Here is an 18,743-nt window from a genome sequence, read left to right as displayed (position 1 = left end):
GAGGACAAAGCCTCCCTCTGTCTCCAGATACCTTGTCTGAGCAGTTCCTTTCCTGTCTTGGGGATTCTTCTGCATCTCCTCATCCACCACAGGCAGAGCCCCTTCACACAAACATACTTCCGAGCACAGAACACACAATGTGGTACTTTTTCTTCTTCACTGCGGCAGTGTGCTGATTCACCCACCTCTGCTTCTTCAGAGGCACTTTCTCGGCACCTGCCCACCTGCTGCTTCTAGGCATGTGCAGTTCCCATTATGTGAACATTATGCCACCAGTCCCATCCTGGGCAGCTGAGTTCCCAGTCCTCTGTCAGGCCATAATCTACTCTTTGTCCCCTTCCCTCCACCCCCTCCCTCTACCTACCCCCATCTCCAATCCCTGAGCCTGCCAAGCCTTCTCCTCTAGGCCTGTGTGCATCTCCTCTTGGTTCTTTGCAATAGCTTGCTCCTCCCCTCAGATGTCACCTCCCTAAGTAGCTACCCAGACAACTCATCAAAAATAGTTCCCCTTGGGGCCAGGTGTGTGGTGATGAACATTTTAATCCCACAAGAGTGAGCAGAACTGAGTGTATTTGACAAGGTCAGCCTGTTCTACAAAGCAAGTTATAGGCCTGTCAAGGCTTCACAGTGAGACCCTTTCTTAGATAGACAGACAGACAGACAGACAGACAGAATGTTCCATTAACAGGATACTGTGTCACACTGACCCACCTGGAAGTAAGAAGACTGTTTGAGGGCTGGCGAGATGGCTCAGCCGGTAAGAGCACCGACTGCTCTTCAGAAGGTCCTGAGTTCAAATCCCAGCAACCACATGGTGACTCACAACCACTCGTAATGAGATCTGACGCCTTCTTCTGGTGTGTCTGAAGACAGCTACAGTGTACTTACATATAATAAATAAATAAATCTTAAAAAAAAAGAAGAAGAAGAAGACACTTTGAGCACCCAGATAGAGAGAGAGCATTTGCCTAGCATACACATGCAAAAGCCCTGGTTTCAAGTCCCAGTACAAATAAATAAATAAATAAATTCCATTCCCCATTTCTGTTTCTTTAACGATTTGCATGTTTATTGTTCATCTATAAACCCCATTTTCAAAAACAGTGGCTTTCTCTGTTCTAAGTTCACAGTGTCCCCAGAGCACTTAGACAGAGGAAAAAAAAAAAAAAAAAAAAAACACCTTTGTCAATGATTTATTTAGTTGAATGCCTATAAGGCACCAGGAAACTGATAGGTTCTTTGCAAATATAATCATAGTCAGCTCTCTGCATATTTTTCAGATGTGTAAATGGAAAAGAGAAAACACCTCAGGCTTCGTAAAACCTGATAATTACAATTACCTCTTGAATTACAGCTTAATCTCTCTGGTATGTAGTTTGGGATGGGAAAAGTCCAACTTATAAACAAATGTGGCTCCCTAACATCCTCAAATGTACAGAGCTGGCAATCATCTGGCTCCCAAGGGTCTGATTTTTACATGTACGAAGTAAAAAGATTACGTGTACTCAGAGTGCTGGTCTGTAGGCAAGCACTCAACGGCTGGGTGAGTCTCGCCCTTTCACAGTTCTGCATACGCTGGCTATCACTTGTGTGCCAACCAATGCTCACACATACACAGTATCTTTCTGATCTCTCATCATCTAACTAGAAGCTATTCACTGGTACCAGATACATCTTTTTCTCTTTCCAAGACTCGAGTCTTCCCAGGTGGATACTCCTATAATTCCAGCAGGGAGATTCCAAGTGTGAGAGAATATGAGGCCAGCCTGGATTACAGAGCTGCAAAGCACACATTCATTTGAGAGCCTGCCTTAAAAGCATGGTCTAGCCGGGCAGTGGTGGTGCATGCCTTTAAGCCCAGCACTTGGGAAGCAGAGGCAGGTGGATTTCTGAGTTCAAGACCAGCCTGGTCTACAGAGTGAGTTTCAGAACAGCCAGGGCTATATAGAGAAACCCTGTCTCAAAAACAAAGCAAAACAAAACAAAAACAAAACAACAAAAAAAGCATGATCTAGTTCAGTGGTGGAACTAGTGCTTGACCAGCACCCATGGCACCTGACTACCAACCCTAGCACTCCAGAGACAGGAAGATTAGAAGGTCAAGGACATCTTCAGTTACACAGGGAGATAGTGGTTACCTGGACTATTCGACACTTGTCCGTGCGCTCACTCGCGCTCTCTCTCTCTCTCTCTGTCTGTCTCTGTCTCTCTCTCTCTCTCTCTCTCTCTCTCTGTCTCTCTCTCTCTCTCTCTCTCACACACACACACTTTTTCTTAAAACTGCCTCATTACCACAGATGTTAAGGACTTAGCTAGCTGTTTCAGGGTTCCTAAAACCACATCCATTTATACCAGGGTTCCTAAGGCAACTTCTCCCTGTTTTCTTTCAAAGACAACTCCTTTCTCCTCCGCCCTTCAGACAAAGCCCTAATCGTGCCAGTTATCACTGCAACAACAGCAGGTCATCCTCACTTGGGGACCAGGCACTCATCTAAAACCTTAAACCATGAGCACTGAACTGCTCCTGAAAAACAGAGAACTCTGACACTAAAGGTCAAGACCATTTATTTACTTCACTTCTTTCCTCACTTAAGGATTACATGAAAGGATTTACTGGGTGTTTAGGGCAGACTCTGTTTTACTTACAGGAAACAGCTGGCAAGTGGCAAAAGGATAATTCAACTATCACAGTAGTCAAGGCGTTCTCTTCCTCAGTGATTGTTTTTGTAAACAGAAATGTGTGTGAAGACATCAAGCAATGGCTAAAGAGGCTCGCCCTGGCATCCTCTAAACATTTCAGTAAATTATCATGGCATCGCTTACTATATTGCAGAAAATGTTAAAAGTGGACACATCCCCCATTGTCTTATCAAAATTAAGAACAGGCCACACTCTGCAAATAAGAACAATCAAAGTCTGACATTCGAATAAGAAGCAGAGCCGAATTCCCTAACTGAGATCGTGGTAGTTACTTGAAAACAAACCCCTAGTTTTTCCACGAAGTCCATTCTCCCTTTGACCTCGGTGCATCCTATCCAAACGCCTCCCACCCTACCTGAAACGTGGCCCTCCTCTTGCTAAACCATGAACCCTTTCCTTGGGTGTCATTTTCTTCCGTTCAAACGTCCCATGAGCCAAGATCGGTGGGCCGAGGGGAACAAGTACCCCCTACCCGGGAGGTCTGCGTGGGCTGGGCTGGGCCACCTTCCCTTTCTGGTGTCTGGTGTCCTCCTCCCTCTGCGGTGCACACAGCCTCGGGACTGCACAGCTGCAGCACCAGGAGCTCCGGTGGGGTCCCGGTTGGGGTCTGGTGGGGGCCAGCTGCCAGCGGCGCCCGAGCCGCCACACCCACCAGCTGCCCTGCGCCTCCCACGTCCGAAGCCCACCGCAAGCACCCGAGCGCACGCAGGCTCGCACCTGAGACCCGCCGAAGAACCCGCGCCGCTAGACTCCGCTCTCGCCGCCCCCGCCGCCACCTCACCCAGCGGGATGTGGCCAGAGCTTCCGGACGCTCACGTGACCTCGCGGACAGGTGCATGCCGGGAGCTGTAGTCCGCCAGTGCCGCTTTACCTTCGAGCTGTGAAGTCCACTGGTTGGGTTTAACTGAGCTCCTGCAGGAGGGGACTAGGTACAGAAATGTTAGCGGAGAAAAGCAACGAGTGAGAGATATCATTTGAGAAGAACTGATAGGCTGACCATTTTTTCAAGAGGAGGCTTTATTCTGTTTTAGACTCTTGTTTAATTAAATGAAGTCCATGTAGGTAGGAATAGTCATTCACCTGTTTGTATTCACAGCTCTGCACCCCATTGCCATTGCACCAAAATAAATAGTGCGTATTAAGATCCCCAGCAGCGTAGCTGGAGAGATGATTAAATACATACATATGTACGTACATACATACATATGTGCATTTTTTAAAATGGAACTGAAGAGGGCTCAGTGGGTAAGAACTGCTGTTCTGAAGGTCCGAAGTTCAAATCCCAGCAACCACATGGTGGCTCGCAACCATCCGTAATGAGATCTGACTCCCTCTTTTGGAGTGTCTGAAGACAGCTACAGTGTAATTACATATAATAAAAATAAATAAATCTTTTTTTTAAAAAATGGAACTGGAGAGACAGCTCAGCAGTTAAGAGCAGTGACTGCTCATCTAGGAGACTTAGATTTGGTTCCATGGTGACTCACACTCTAGTTCCAGAGGACCTGACACCCTCTTATGGCCTCCATGAACATGACACACACAGAGACATACAAAAACACATAAATACAAATAGAAAGAGGGAGAGGAAGACGTGGAGGAGGAGAAAGAAGAGGAGAGAAGGAAGATTCCCATGCTAGCACCCAGTTTCCTCTTTCAGGGCATCCAAGACCAGGTAATAAGAATGCTTCCTTATACCTCCAACACTCAGAGCAAGATTCCAAAGGCCACGATGAACACAAAACATGCACAGAAGTGCACTCCAGAACACACCTCCATGCGGTCAAACATGATAAATGTCGATTTCTGGGGGCACTCCTGGACCTGGGTTCATTTCATAGTTACTCTTATGTCTTCGGTGACATCCACCAAACTTTTCTTGACTTACAGACCAGCTTTTAGCTAAACTTTACTAAAACCCTGAAGGGTTCTGGTTAGGAAAACTGAAGCCACAACAATAGACCCAAGATCCCCCAGCAGAGGAGACGCTGGAGTAATGAGCTAATGCAGAAAGTCTTAGGGTCACCTAAAAGTAACTCAGTAGTCCCAAACCCCAACACAGTTTATTATTTGTTTGTTTTACAGCTTAGGTGCACACCGTAAGGGGGTGGGGTGGGCTGGAGAGCTGGTTGCTCTTCCAGAGAACCTGAGTTAAATCACCAGCACCTACATGGTACCTCACATCTGTCTGTAACTCCAGGGGATCTGATGCCCTGGTCTGACCTCCTCCAGCACAGGACACGCACATGGTGGTGCACAGACATATGTGCAAGCCAAATACCTTACACTGCAAAAAGAAGAAGAAGAAGAAGAAGAAGAAGGAGGAGGAGGAGGAGGAGGAGGAGGAGGAGGAGAAGAAGAAGAAGAAGAAAGAAGAAGAAGAAGAAGAAGAAGAAGAAGAAGAAGAAGAAGAAGAAGAAGAAGAAGAAGAAGAAGAAGAAGAAGAAGAAGAAGAAGAAGAAGAAAGTAGGGAGAGTCAGGTAAGGGAGGGACACACCCACCTAGGTTGCCAAGGAAGTGCCTGGGGTAGAAGAGGATGTGGGCAAAAAGCAAAACCTAGTAAGTAGATTTCCAGATTGTATGCGGTTCAGCCTTCCTCTTGTAGATTTAAAGGGAAGTTGAAGCGGAGATGAAGGTGCTGGGGATGATTCAGTGATTAAGAGCAGCTGCTGTTCTTCTAAAGAACCTGAGCTCAGTCCCCAGCACCCATACCAGGCAGCTCACAACCTGCCATAACTCTAGTTCCAAGGGATCCTATGCCTCTTCCTGGTCTCCTTGGGCACCCGAACGTATAGCAGGCACACACAGATTAATACACTCATTCACATAAGTAAGAATTAATTAATTGATTGAAAAAAATAAAAATGAAGTAGAAAGGCCTCGAACGGGCCTTTGATTTCCACCTCTAGGTGCTCTCCCAGTGTGTGGTGCGGGCTGGGTCTGAGACAGTTACCTTAAACAGCAATCAAAAGCAAAACAAGAAACCGTTTGCAGCTCCCCTCTCTGACACTGACATTGCAGGTCTTCGTTTCCTGCCCCAGCCCACACATTTGCGGTGGATCTTGACCTACAACCAGTTTCCAAGTTATACATGTGACAGCGGCTCTGAAAGCCACAGCCAGCAGCAGCATGTGACAGTGTCCTTTTCTCTGGACAGGGTGAGAAACTAACATAATGTTGGGTTACCTTGCTTAAAAGAGAGAGTCTTGAAAACATCGTGTGGATGGGTTAAGATGAGTCACAACTTAAAGGTTATTTGAAGGCATCAGAGACAAGATTTTTTTTTTTTTTTTCAAAACAGGGTTTCTCTGTGTAGCCCTGGCTGTCCTGGAATTCACTCTATAGACCAGGCTGACCTTGAACTCAGAAATCGACCTGCCTCTGCCTCCCAAGTGCTGGGATTAAAGGTGTGAGCCACCACGCCCGGCTTGATGTGATGTTCTTGAATGAGGAACAATCATCTCCCATTTCAGGCCTGCATGACATGAGCGCTGGGAACTGAACTCAAGTCCTCTGGAAGCCTTCTTATCCATGGAACCAGCTTTCCAGCTTGAAAATCTAGTTCTTATGATAGGCTCTGAAGGTAGTTAATTATCAAAGTCTAGAATTGATAGAGTCTTTGGGTAGAAATAGGAAATTTACCTCAGATCTTTGCTCTTACTGCCAGCATCAAGGACTAATTGGCTCTAAATTTTCTCACACTTAAAAATTAGCCTCCACGCCTTTAATCCCAGCACTTGGGAGGCAGAGGCAGGCGGATTTCTGAGTTCGAGGCCAGCCTGGTCTACAAAGTGAGTGCCAGGACAGCCAGGGCTACACAGAGAAACCCTGTCTCGAAAAAACCAAAAAAAAAAAAAAAAAAAAAAAAAATTAGCCTCTGTGCCGGGTGTGGTGGCACACGCCTTTAATCCCAGCACTCGGGAGGCAGAGGCAGTCGGATTTCTGAGTTCCAGGCCAGCCTGGTCTACAAAGTGAGTGCCAGGACAGCCAGGGCTACAAAGAGAAACCCTGTCTCGAAAAACCAAAAAAAAAAAAAAATTAGCCTCTGCTGTGTGGTAAAAGTTCTACGTAACACTCTCTCCCAACACCCCCACATGCAGTAAAGCACCTTTATTTTATTTATTATTTTATTTTAGTGCTAGAAACAGAACCCAGGGCCTTGCACTTCCTAGGCAAATATTCTACCATTAATCTAAATCCCCAACTGCACTACATTCTTTTAATTTGGGGCCTTTTTGTTTGGTTGGTTTGGGATTTTTTTTTTTTTTTCTTTTGCTTGTATCTATTTGGCATGTGTACCTGTCTTCGTGCATGTATGTGTGGTCAGAGAACAACTTGCCACTAGCTGGGTCCTGGAGCTAGAGCTTAGGTCTTCTAGCTTGGCAGCCTTTACCTATGGAGATATCTTGTGGACCCTCGCTTTACTTTAAGTTGCTTGAGCGCCTCCTTTCTTCCAGGGACTACTCAAAACAAGTCACTCAAGACCCTAATCAGTATCCTCCTTTAAGTCGCGGTCATCTCAGTTAACAGCCGCTCAGCCCAGCCAAACAAGCGGATCAGGAAGGATGTTCATGAAGGATGCAGAGCAAAAGAAGGAATAGGGTAGCTTAGCGGGTGTCAGTTGAGTGAAAGGCAATTCTCTGTGCTTTCTCCTGATCTGATAAACACTGGCAGGAAAGCTAGCTGTCTGCGCTGGGCCCTGTACCTGGCCAGCACTTCACCTGGGGCTTCAGGCTCCTTGCAAGTGGGAGGGATTGCCCTTGTTTCCCTTTCGCTTTCTCTGTCCACCGAACTTGACTCCAGGGGCCGGAACTTGAGTTCCCACTGCGCGGTAAGACAAGAGGACGAAGGAGACAACAGAGGGCTGCAGAGGAAAGCAGAAGAAAAAGCAAAAACTACCTGCTCACCAGCGAGGTGAAAGAGTGCCCAGGTAAGCAACAGGTGGACCCAGGAGGTGAAGGGTGCGGGGTTGTGGGATGGTTTTGTCTGGGAGAACTCTGCTGGCTTCTCCTTGCAGGGCTTATATGCTTGCTTAAAGGGGGCTTTTATAGAGTCCCGGGCACTTTGCAGGGAGGAAGAGAAAGGGGACTTGGAAACAAGGTTTCGGCTCAAGTTACGGTGATAACATGCCTGCCGGAAGTAGAATGGCTTTCTTCAGTTGAAAAGATGCATGCGGAAGGGGGAAAAAAAAAAAAAAACTGGTTTGATTGTGTCTCTTGTCTGCTGGATCAGTTTTTTGTGCGATTCCAGGGGCATCCAAAAACAGAAATACTAGACCATCCCTTACCTCCTTAAAGCCTTTGGTTTCTACATATAGACTGGATATTTGTGTGCATTTTTTATTTGTCTGTCAATATAGACATGGCCTTTTTTTATGTCATTAGAAAAAAACCCAAAGAATAAATCAGGGAGAAATGAAGGTGTCACAAGGTAGGAGCAATTTACTCAACCTTAAATCCAATCATCAAAGGGGGTGTTTTGGTCTCATGAGATAGTTGGTGGAGAGACCTAACTAAATATGTGAAGGACGGTTTAAATGCCTAAGTACCTGCCCTTACAGGAATATGCTTTCTGCTTCAACTGTCTGCTGAGTTGTTATATGGACTAGGAATTCCGACGTGCTGCAAAGCCGGAGAGGAGGGAGTGGGGGCTTGGGAGGTGGGGGGGTGCTCTGAGATTGACAGATAGGAATCCCATGGGGGGCTGGTGAGATGGCTCAGTGGGTAAGAGCACCCGACTGCTCTTCCGAAGGTCCAGAGTTCAAATCCCAGCAACCACATGGTGGCTCACAACCATCCGTAACGAGATCTGCCGCCCTCTTCTGGAGTGTCTGAAGACAGCTACAGTGTACTTACATATAATAAATAAATAAAGCTTTTTAAAAAAAAAGAATTTATAAAAAAAAAAAAAAAGGAATCCCATGGGGAGATGGGTTTCAGATCATGGAATGTAGAGCTGTCCCTGTGCACAACTGTATTGAAGAGAAATGGAGTTCCTTGATTGAAGCTATGTAAGCACAGGGGACTATCGAAAGATGCTGAAAGTCGGGATGCAGTTGTTTCCAGTGATTGATGTATTGACTGTTGGGTCTCAAACCTCATCATATTCTCCTGGGAAACATGCACATGTGTATCTGTTGTTTTAATTTTTAATTGTGTGTGTTCATATGTGTATACATCACCTGGCAGCCAGAGGCCAACCTCATGTGTCATCCTCAGCTGCCATTCACCTTGAACACATGATATATATATATATACATATATATATAATGTTTTCTAATTTTTTTTTTTATCTTATGTGTCTGGGTGTTTGGTCTGAATATATATGTCTGTGTTCTGCATGCATGTAGTGCCCACAGAGGCTGGAAGACAGCATTGAATATATATGTATATACACACACACACATACACACAGGTCTGCAATAGGTAATTCTCATAAAGTTTGGCAAATACCATCACTAGAAATCTTTAATGAGTTATTTTCTTTCCCACACTCAAATTTCCCATAGCGAGCCAGGCAGTGGTGGCACACACCTTTAATCCCAGCAGAGGCAGGCAGATTTCTGAGTTCGAGGCCAGCCTGGTCTACAGAGTGAGTTCCAGGACAGCCAGGGCTACACAGAGAAACCCTGTCTTGAAAAAACAAAAAACAAAAAAACAAAAACAAAAAACAAATTTCCCATAGCATTCTTTCACACACACACACACAACCACCATGAGTTTCATTATGTAGCCTTAGCTATCATGGAGCTTGCTATGTATACCAGGCTAGCCTTGAACTCATAAAGATCCGCCTACCTCTGCTTCCTGAGTGCTGGGATTAAAGTTGTATGTCACCGCACTTGGCCTTGCCTTATCATTCTAATTACATTTTTAATTTTGAATATCCTCAAAATTCTAATTTCCTGGTTTAGAAAAATGGAGTACTGCCCAGAATAAAAAGACCACGTAGGTGATGGAGTGATGGTTCTGAGGCTAAAAGCACCTCAGTTCAATCCCCAGCATGCACATCAAGCTCACAACGGCCTGTCGCTCTGCTTCCAGGGCACCCAATCCCTCTAGTAGCCCCTTCAGCCATTGTACTCATGTATACTCACAGACATGGGAGTCCTCCTTAGACTGGCCTCTCAGCCAGATCGTGCCAGTTGTGGTGCGTTGACTGAGTAAGCAGTCTTTTAGTGGCTGGAGCACATCTTCCTCCTGATTGATGGCTAGAAAGTGATTCCTGGAGGCATTACCTCCTCTATCCCAGTCTTTGGGCACCTCATCTCTAAGACAGGGATGTCCTCGGTTCTATAATTGGGTAGAGTTGACTAAATGCTATTCTCATCAAAGAATGGCTTTTGGTGTCCACCTATACCTGGGGTGTGGATTTATGGGGCAACTCCCTACTGCTGACCAGTTGCTGGCAACCATTAGAATATTTGCCCTGTGAAAGCCACAACTACCATAGCTTTTCTTCTTCTATAGCAAGAAAATGAAGGTGATCTCAGTCCTGGATCCTGGTAGGTGCTTCTTAGAAAACAAAAAGCAAAATGCTGTCTTTCTTCCCTGGGTCTGTTCCAGGAAGCCAGAGCTATGCAGTTCTCCAGCTCATCCAGGACATCGGATGAGAATGTGGACTATTTGTTCAAGGTCATCCTCATTGGGGACTCCAACGTGGGGAAGACATGTGTGGTTCAACATTTCAAATCTGGAGTCTACAGTGAGTCCCAGCAGAACACCATTGGGGTGGACTTCACCGTGCGCTCCCTCGAGATAGATGGCAAGAAAGTGAAGGTGAGAGGAGACACGGGGGTAGTGTCATTGCTTTAGTAGGCCAGAGTCAGAAGCATTAAAGAGTATATTGTTAAGTCTACCTAAAGGTCATAATTTCTGCAGTCTAAAAATAGGATAAACAGTCAAAAGAAGATTGAGGAACTAGAAATATTTGCAATATGAGAAAGGACTAGATTCCTTAATATGAAAAAAAAAATGTAGATAAATGTGTAAGAAAAAGACCAGCACCGGGAGTAGTGGCCCACACCTTTAATCCCAGCACTTGGGAGGCAGAGGCAGGTGGATTTCTGAGTTCGAGGCCAGCCTGGTCTACAAAGTGAGTTCCAGGACAGCCAGGACTACAGAGAAACCCTGTTTCAAAAAAACAAAAACAAAAACAAAAACATAAAATAAAAAATAAACAGAACAAACAAACAAAAAAACAATGAGCAAACATAAAATGTGGCCACAGACCAGAAAAAAAACCAAAAACCTGCTTCACCAATTTTATAAGAACAAAGTCAGTCCCAGCATGACAGCTTGCTACCTAGTCTGGTGACCTGAGCTCCTTCTCTGAGCCTTCCTCAGAAGAACGTCTGCTCTCACCTATACACGTGTAGAGGGCAGGAGGTCCTTGTGCACACAGATAAGCACTGGAGAATCCTGGAAAATTATACACACAGGCTCATCTCTTCAAAAGAAGGAGATGTTTACCTGTCTTCCTCCTGGGATGCTAAGAAGAGATAGAGCTGGCAACTTGGTGACCCTTTGCTATCTGTGGAATACACCCCAGTATTTATATTTGCTTATCCCAGACTCTTTCCCCCTAAATCCTCAGCATTGCTTCTAAGGCCATGAAACCCATCCTTCCGAGAGATGTCATCTGTACTTTACAGTGGCCTACTCGACTTTTTAAATTAATTTAATTTTCATGGCAAGGTTTCACTGTAGACCAAGCTGGACTCAAACTCAAACATCTGCCTGCCTCTGCCTCTGCCTCTGCCTCTGCCTCTGCCTCTGCCTCTGCCTCTGCCTCTGCCTCTGCCTCTGCCTCTGCCTCTGCCTCTGCCTCTGCCTCTGCATCTGCATCTCTGCCTCTGCCTCTGCCTCTCTGCCTCTGCCTCCATCTCTGTCTCCTCTGCCTCTGCCTCTTGAGAGCTGAGATTAAAGGTGTACACCTGCCTGGCAACCTCTGTGATGTCTTAGACCAGACCAACCCTGACTTACACAGGCATTATGTCTACCTTTGTCATTCTCCCTAAACCAACCCCTAACATAAACCTTGAATGATGCTTGCAAGTCAACAAAGCCCACCTTTATGGAGGAAGTCCATTTGTACTTTGTAAAAACTCTCAAAGTAAACAGAGCCTTAAGCTCTGTTGCACACACAGGACTGAGTTAATTGTCATCAGAAAACTTATCCAAAATTGTACTGTGCTTAAATATTGGCTAAAATAAGCAACCTGGCATCTATCAGACTCCAGAAGTTTGGCTCAGCACCAGCCAACTGAGTCCAGCTGGACCAAGCTTCATTCTTACCTCACCTGAATCGTTTCTTTGCTGACTGTGCTGCTTACAGAGAAGCATAAGCACATGTGTACCATATACACATACACACAAACCATAAATAAAATGCAATAAATAATAAGGATAAACGCCCATTGTTACTGTCAGAGAACTAAAAGATAGTGGGGCAAGCTGTCACATCCCTGTAATTCTGGTACTAAAGAGGCCGAAGCAGGAGGATCACAAGTATGAGCCAGCCCGGGCTACACAGAGAGAAACCTTGACTTTAAATAAATAGTTAAACAAACAGACAGATAAATAACATTTATGAAGACAACTTTTAGGATCATTGGAAAAATTTTAATATGGTATCAATATTAGAAGACACCAGAAAATTGTTGGCAGTGATGCTGGCATTGTGATTATGTAAATGAACGTCTGTTTCTAGCTTGGAGAAGCAGTAAGTCCAGAATTCAAAAGGCAGAGGCAGGAGGATGACAGCAAATGTGACAGACAGGTAGCAGCTGGTTTGCTTAGTGAGTCCCAACCCATCCAGGGTTACCTAATGAGACCAGCTACTGTGTATTAATGTAAGTTCAGCTGAAGGGATTGGCTATCAAAGAACAGCACAAGGGGATCCAAAAAAAAAAAGGAAAATCTTAATAGTTATTGAATCTCAGTGTAGGAAGACTCACTTTTTCTATTCTCTCCTGTTTGTTGGCCTGTTAGTAATTTTTCGTTAACAGATAAAAGGGGAGAGGAATTGGCAAGATGGCCCAGCAGATAAAGGTACTTGCCACCAATCCTGAGGACCTAGACACAAGTTGTATTCTTGTACTTGTAGGCTTTCCACCCAGCCACTTTGTTCTCAGAAATAACAACTCTGAGACTAATTATTTATTAATAAATGCCTAGGCCAATGGGCTTGGCCCCCTGACTAGCTAATTACTTATATAACCCATTTAAAGTTTAAATCATTCTATGTCAACTAACATTGTTGGTTGCCTGGTCTGCAGTTTCATGATACAGTCTTCCTCAGAGTCCGAGGTAGATCTCCCTTGAACCTGACTCTCCCAGATTTTGTTCTCATCTCTTCCGGAACTCCCACCTCCTATTTCCTGCTTCAGCTCATTGGCCATAGGGGTTTTTTATTGACAGGTGGTGATTCCATACAGTTCACAAGAGATTCTACATCTTCTGACCTCCACACATGCACATGACCCCCAACTCCTAGGCACACCATTTTTTTTTTTTCTGATGTACATGTTAAGCAAACACTATACTACTGAGTTACATCTTGGCCCTTTTTTAATATTTTACTTTTGACTAAATCAGGCTGGTACTGAACTTGCTTTGTAGCACAGGCAGGCTTTGACCTTGTGATCCTCTTGCCCTGGCCTTATGAGTAGCTAGGGTTACAGATACCGAGCCAGGCTGAAGACCAGTTTTTACATAAACTGTATGACAGATGAGGTGAGCACTGCCAGGCATAGACACATGCCTATGATAACAGCGTTTTGACGGTAGAAGCAGGAAGATCATGAGTTTCAGGCCAACCTCAGCTGCACACTGAGTTCAAGGCCAGTCTGGACCATATGAGACCTTATCTTAAAGACAAAAATTATACACAGGGATAGAGAGACAGCTCAGTAGTTAACAGCACTTGCTTCTCTTATAAAGGCCCAGGTTTGATTCCCAACACCCGCATGTTCACACCCCTCTATTCTAGCTCACAACCTCTAGTTTCAGGCTATCTGACCCCCAGTTCCAGGGTATCTGGTACCCTCTTCTATTCTCTGTGAACCCCAGGCACACATGTGGTTAGGTGCACGTGCATACACACACACACACACACGCTTGCAAAATGCACATAAAAAGGTTCTAAATTATTTTTTTCTTTATTGGAAGGTGTGTGAGTTGGTGGTGATGTGACTGATGTCTCAGTCACCTGGAAAGTATTGTGTACGGATGCCGCTGAGTGTGAACATTCTGAGTGATCCTTTAAAGCCAGCCGTTCAGCCTATGCCATCCCCTTTGCCAGAGTTCTTCCCAATGGGTAAACTTAAAATATGAATCCAAAAATCTATGCCAAGGGATGTTTGAGGTCAACAGTCAAGAAAAGATTCAGGAATAGGTAGCTCCTCCATCAGTGGAGAAGACCTTCTGGGCATCTGCTAAACTGGAGAGCCCATTTTGGCCTTGCCGGTCCCTACTGAATCTGAATGGGTTGAAATAAGACCGGAGAATCCATTTGTTCTTTTCAAAAACTTAAGTTGTTTATTTGCTGTACGTGCCTCTGGCTGTGCCCAGCACGCCTGCCACTGTGTTTTCCTAAAAGATGGAAGGACAACCTGCCAGAGTTGGCGCTTTCCCTTCAATAGCGATTGAACTCGGGTCATCAGACTTGGCAGTAGCACCTTTAGCCACTGAGCCATCTCAGCAGCCCACAGGAAACTGTGTGTACGATGACTTAAATGAAGGAATGTCCATGTTGCTAGAGCTCCTGTCATGGCCTCTGTCCTTCTGCAGATGCAGGTGTGGGACACGGCAGGCCAGGAGCGCTTCCGTACCATCACCCAAAGCTACTACCGGAGTGCCCACGCAGCTATCATCGCTTATGATCTCACACGGCGGTCCACATTCGAATCTGTCCCTCACTGGATCCACGAGATAGAAAAATATGGAGCTGCCAACTTGGTCATCATGCTGATCGGTAGGACGCTTCCCAAGCAGTTAGCTTCCGGACCCGGCTCTGCCGGGGCTCAGCTTGCATTCCTCAGTAGTGGATTATGAGATTCTGAGTGTCTGAGAGCGTGGTCCTGTAACCCCAGGTCTCTGGATGGTGAGGCAGGGAAAGAGAGAGTTCAAGGGTGGCATGAGGAAGAGATAGTGAAACTTTTTTTTTTTTTTAAAGGGGGTGGAGATAGTTCAGTCAACAAAGTACTTGTTGTAAAAGCCTGAGGACATCAGCTCAGATCATCAGAACCAAGGTCCAAGGCTGGTGCTGGGGCACACATCTGTAACCGAGCGCTGGGGAAGAGAAACAGGAGGATTCACAGAGTTCATTGGCCAGCCATTCTATCTCAGTGAGGTCCACATTCATTGAGACTTTGTCTCCAAAACGAAGAGTAAAGAGTTTCAGGGGGCTGGTGAGATGGCTCAGTGGGTAAGAGCACCCGACTGCTCTTCCGAAGGTCCAGAGTTCAAATCCCAGCAACCACATGGTGGCTCACAACCATCCGTAACAAGATCTGGCGCCCTTTTCTGGAGTGTCTGAAGACAGCTACAGTGTACTTACATATAATAAATAAATAAATCTTTAAAAAAAAAAAAAGAAGTGAGCTTACTAAAAAATAAAAAAATAAAAAAATAAAAAAAGAGAATTATAAGGGGCTGGTGAGATGGCTCAGTGGGTAAGAGCACCCGACTGCTCTTCCAAAGGTCCAGAGTTCAAATCCCAGCAACCACATGGTGGCTCACAACCATCCGTAACGAGATCTGGCGCCCTCTTCTGGAGTGTCTGAAGACAGCTACAGTGTACTTACATATAATAGATAAATAAATCTTTTAAAAAAAAAAAAAAGAAAGAAAAAAAAAAGAGTTTCGGAGGCAACGTTCTTGTGGTAGGTTATACTGATGTCTGCCTTATAAAGAAAGGTCTTTGGCATAGGAAGTCCTCTTCTTAAAATGTCAAAGGGTTGGGCATGGTGGTTAGAGTTAGATATTTCAGAGTTCAGGATTTGCCAGATTCAAGTCTGGTACATTTGGTGTTCTGTAGAGCATAGTAGGGCTCTGGGCCTGTGACTGTATAACAAGGTTCAGACTAGCCTGGGCAACATGAGAACCTGTCTCAAAGAATGCAGAGTGGGTGGGCAAGATGGCTAAGTGATAAGGGCACCTGCCACTAAGGCTTAAGACTTTTGAGTTCAGGCGGGTATGGTGGCGCACGCCTTTAATCCCAGCACTTGGGAGGCAGAGGTAGGCGGATTTCTGAGTTCTAGGCCAGCCTGGTCTACAGAGTGAGTTCCAGGACAGCCAGGGCTATACAGAGAAACCCTGTCTCGAAAAAACAAAAACAAAAAACAAACAAAAAAAGACTTTTGCGTTCAACCCCCCAAGAAAAATAACTCTTGAAAGTTGTCCTATGTCCGTAGGAACTGTGGCTTGTGAGTGTACCATAGTTCAACACAGGAAATAAATGCAATTTATTTGTTTGTTTGTTTATTTATTTTTGAGACAGGGTTTCTCTGTATAGCCCTGGCTGTCCTGGAACTCATTTTGTAGACCAGGCTGGCCTAGAATGCAGAAATCTACCTGCCTCTGCCTCTGCCTCCCGAGTGCTGGGATTAAAAGTGTGCATAACCTCGCCCAGCTAGAATTGCAATTTAAAAAAACAAACAAAAACACTTTTCTTTAAAAGTACAAAGACAGGCCAGGCGTGGTGGCGCACGCCTTTAATCCCAGCACTCGGGAGGCAGAGGCAGGCGGATTTCTGAGTTCGAGGCCAGCCTGGTCTACAAAGTGAGTGCCAGGACAGCCAGGGCTACACAGAGAAACCCTGTCTCAAAAAAACCAAAAAAAAAAAAAAAAAAAAAAAGTACAAAGACAGAAAAGGGAAGTGTAGGGGGAAGAAGGTTCACTTTGGATAAAGACAGGTTCTGTTACTCATTAGTGTCACATTTATACATCTTTCACCCGCAGGGAACAAATCAGACCTGTGGGAGAAGCGGCATGTCCTGTTTGAGGATGCCTGCACACTGGCTGAGAAGCATGGCCTCCTGGCTGTCTTGGAGACATCTGCCAAGGAGTCCAGGAACATAGATGAAGTCTTTGTGCTCATGGCGAAGGAGTTAATTGCCCGCAACAGCCTGCACCTGTACGGGGAGAGTGCCCAGCAAGGTCTTTCCCAGGATTCCCGCCCAGTTCTTGTGGCCCAGGTCCCCAATGAGAGCACCCGCTGTACTTGTTGAACATGTGTGGGAGGCCAGCACAAAAGCCAGGGTATTCAGACACCAGTGTCTCCAGTAGCGTTGCCAGCTGAACCTGATGAGCAGTACAGACTCTTAAGGAAAGGGGACACCACTGCCCTCAAGGACTCCATTGAAGTGAGGACTTCAGGCCCTGGAGGAAGAGGGCTAGGATGGATTTTCCTCATACTGGTCTCTGTCTCCCCAACATCCAGCTGTTTTATAGTGGAGTTTGCGTCTCTGTCGTACAAAGACGGTAGTAAAGTGGGGAGCAGGAAGATGCAAAGAGGGTATTTGGAACATTCTAGACTTGGAGTCAGCCCAGGCACTATTGGGGAAGGCCTGAAATGAAAAGCCAGCCTCCTTCCAACAGTCACAGCCAGGCCTGTTACCCAGGGGCCAGAAATGCTTTCTTGCCAAATGGTCAGGAACCAGGAGGCAGATGGAACTGGCTTGCCCTCTGTCCACAGGGTGGAAGAAATACCTACTATGAATTCTTAAAACATCAAATTATCTCTTATACAGAAGTCAGACCTAAGTTGAAATTAAACTGTCCTTATATTATTAACAAACCAGTGTTGTGTCACCTCCCATAAGATGTGGTCAGAGCAGCTGATGCCTTCTTGCAGTGGAGTAGTCCACACTTTCAGAACTATAAATAGAGGGCTAGGGTGTAGCTCAGTGCTAGAGCATATATAATATTCTTCAAGCCATGCCTTCAAGCCAGTTGCTTCTACTGGGCAGACTCCCTGAAGGATTCATGTCCTGCCCATAGTGTCACATACAAAGGCTTGATCCTTTAACACGGAGCCGTGAGTTACTTCTCTCCAGAGAACTGTAACAAAAAGAGCCAGTTTGGTCTCAATCCCTCACTCTTTCTGGCCCACTATGTGATCTCTCCCTCTCCCACAAATGCATGGCATCGTGATACCATGCACCATGATGTTATATTGTAAATGCATCTCTCAGTAGGGCCGGCACCATGACTTTTGACCCCTGAGCTAAGTAAGCCACTTTCCTTGTGTAAGTTACCTAGCCTCAAGTATTTCATTACAGCAATATGAGTGGACTACTGATGCGGTCTGCTGAAGGTTGGGTATACAGTGGATGATTGGTGTCAGGACCATGACTTGGGGGTCCTAGGGACTCGCTGTGGCATGAGGCCAGGTAGCGCGTCTCCTGGGTAGGAGATGCTTCATTTTCAGAACTGTCATTGCAGAGATGGACTATGCTTCTGATTTCAGATCTGCTGTTCCACAGTTTATAAACAATGTTAAGGAACTTTTCATGCCGGGTGTGGTGGCGCACGCCTATAAACCCAGCACTTGGGGGGCAGAGGCAGGCGGATTTCTGAGTTCAAGGCCAGCCTGGGCTTTGGCTGCAGTACTATGCAGATCTGAGACCCTCTTACTCTAAAGATAAAAGTCTGAAAGCACCAGATTTACAAAACCAAACCAAACCAAAGAAACAAACAAACTAGGGGAAGTGAATGGGTGGTGGATGGCTTGGTGGTAAAGCACTCGCCTGACATGCATTAGACTCTGAATTTAAGTGCCAACGTTCCAAATGAATGAAAGAAAAGTTAAATAGGGTAAAAAGTTAAAAATGGCCAGGCGTGGTGGCCCACGCCTTTAATCCCAGCACTCGGGAGGCAGAGGCAGGCGGATTTCTAAGTTCGATGCCAGCCTGGTCTACAAAGTGAGTTCTAGGACAGCCAGGACTATACAGAGAAACCCTGTCTCAAAAAAACAAAAAAACAAAAAACAAACAAACAAAAAAAAGTTAAAAATGTAAAGATAGTCTCATGTAACCC

At 45.5% G+C, this 18,743-nt stretch overlaps 2 protein-coding genes across 6 annotated transcripts in view; one reads left to right on the top strand and one right to left on the bottom strand.

The window, feature by feature from the left end:
• Slc37a3 (solute carrier family 37 member 3) overlaps positions 1–3,494 on the bottom strand; it is a 40,226-nt gene extending 36,732 nt beyond the window's left edge. For 3 of the 4 annotated variants that reach the window (XM_085840684.1, XM_085840682.1, XM_085840685.1), the window contains exons 1-2: positions 3,418–3,494; positions 712–907 (exon numbers count right to left, since the gene is read on the bottom strand). The gene's annotated coding sequence lies outside the window, so the exon portion shown is untranslated. The remainder of the gene's footprint in view (positions 1–711; positions 908–3,417) is intronic. The other variant, XM_021164500.2, reaches the window with a different exon arrangement.
• Positions 3,495–7,321: 3,827 nt separating this feature from the next.
• Positions 7,322–18,441, top strand: Rab19 (RAB19, member RAS oncogene family). Of its 2 annotated transcripts, none has more exons than XM_085839731.1 (4): positions 7,322–7,630; positions 10,266–10,478; positions 14,499–14,676; positions 16,665–18,441. In XM_085839731.1, exons 2-4 carry the CDS (start codon positions 10,278–10,280, stop codon positions 16,931–16,933), a joined length of 648 nt encoding a protein of 215 aa, XP_085695857.1. In that variant the 5' UTR covers positions 7,322–7,630; positions 10,266–10,277; the 3' UTR covers positions 16,934–18,441. The 2 variants fall into 2 exon arrangements, with proteins under 2 accessions (XP_085695857.1, XP_021021380.1); XM_021165721.3 differs by having other exon boundaries at positions 14,493–14,676.
• Positions 18,442–18,743: the final 302 nt, after the last annotated feature.

This window comes from Mus caroli, unplaced genomic scaffold (assembly GCF_978045245.1).
Source record: "Mus caroli unplaced genomic scaffold, Mus_caroli_1 scaffold_7, whole genome shotgun sequence".
Classification (NCBI taxonomy): Eukaryota; Metazoa; Chordata; class Mammalia; order Rodentia; family Muridae; genus Mus; species Mus caroli.
Note: the sequence above shows the minus strand (reverse complement) of the source record. Positions and strands in the feature narration are given on the sequence as shown.

Bases quoted from the DNA above. Each gene is read 5' to 3' on its own strand.
- Rab19 (XM_021165721.3), top strand. From the start codon at position 10,278: ATGCAGTTCTCCAGCTCATCCAGGACATCGGATGAGAATGTGGACTAT. The intron at 10,479-14,492 runs GTGAGAGGAGAC...GTCCTTCTGCAG, and splicing joins TAGATGGCAAGAAAGTGAAG to ATGCAGGTGTGGGACACGGC. The intron at 14,677-16,664 runs GTAGGACGCTTC...TTTCACCCGCAG, and splicing joins CTTGGTCATCATGCTGATCG to GGAACAAATCAGACCTGTGG.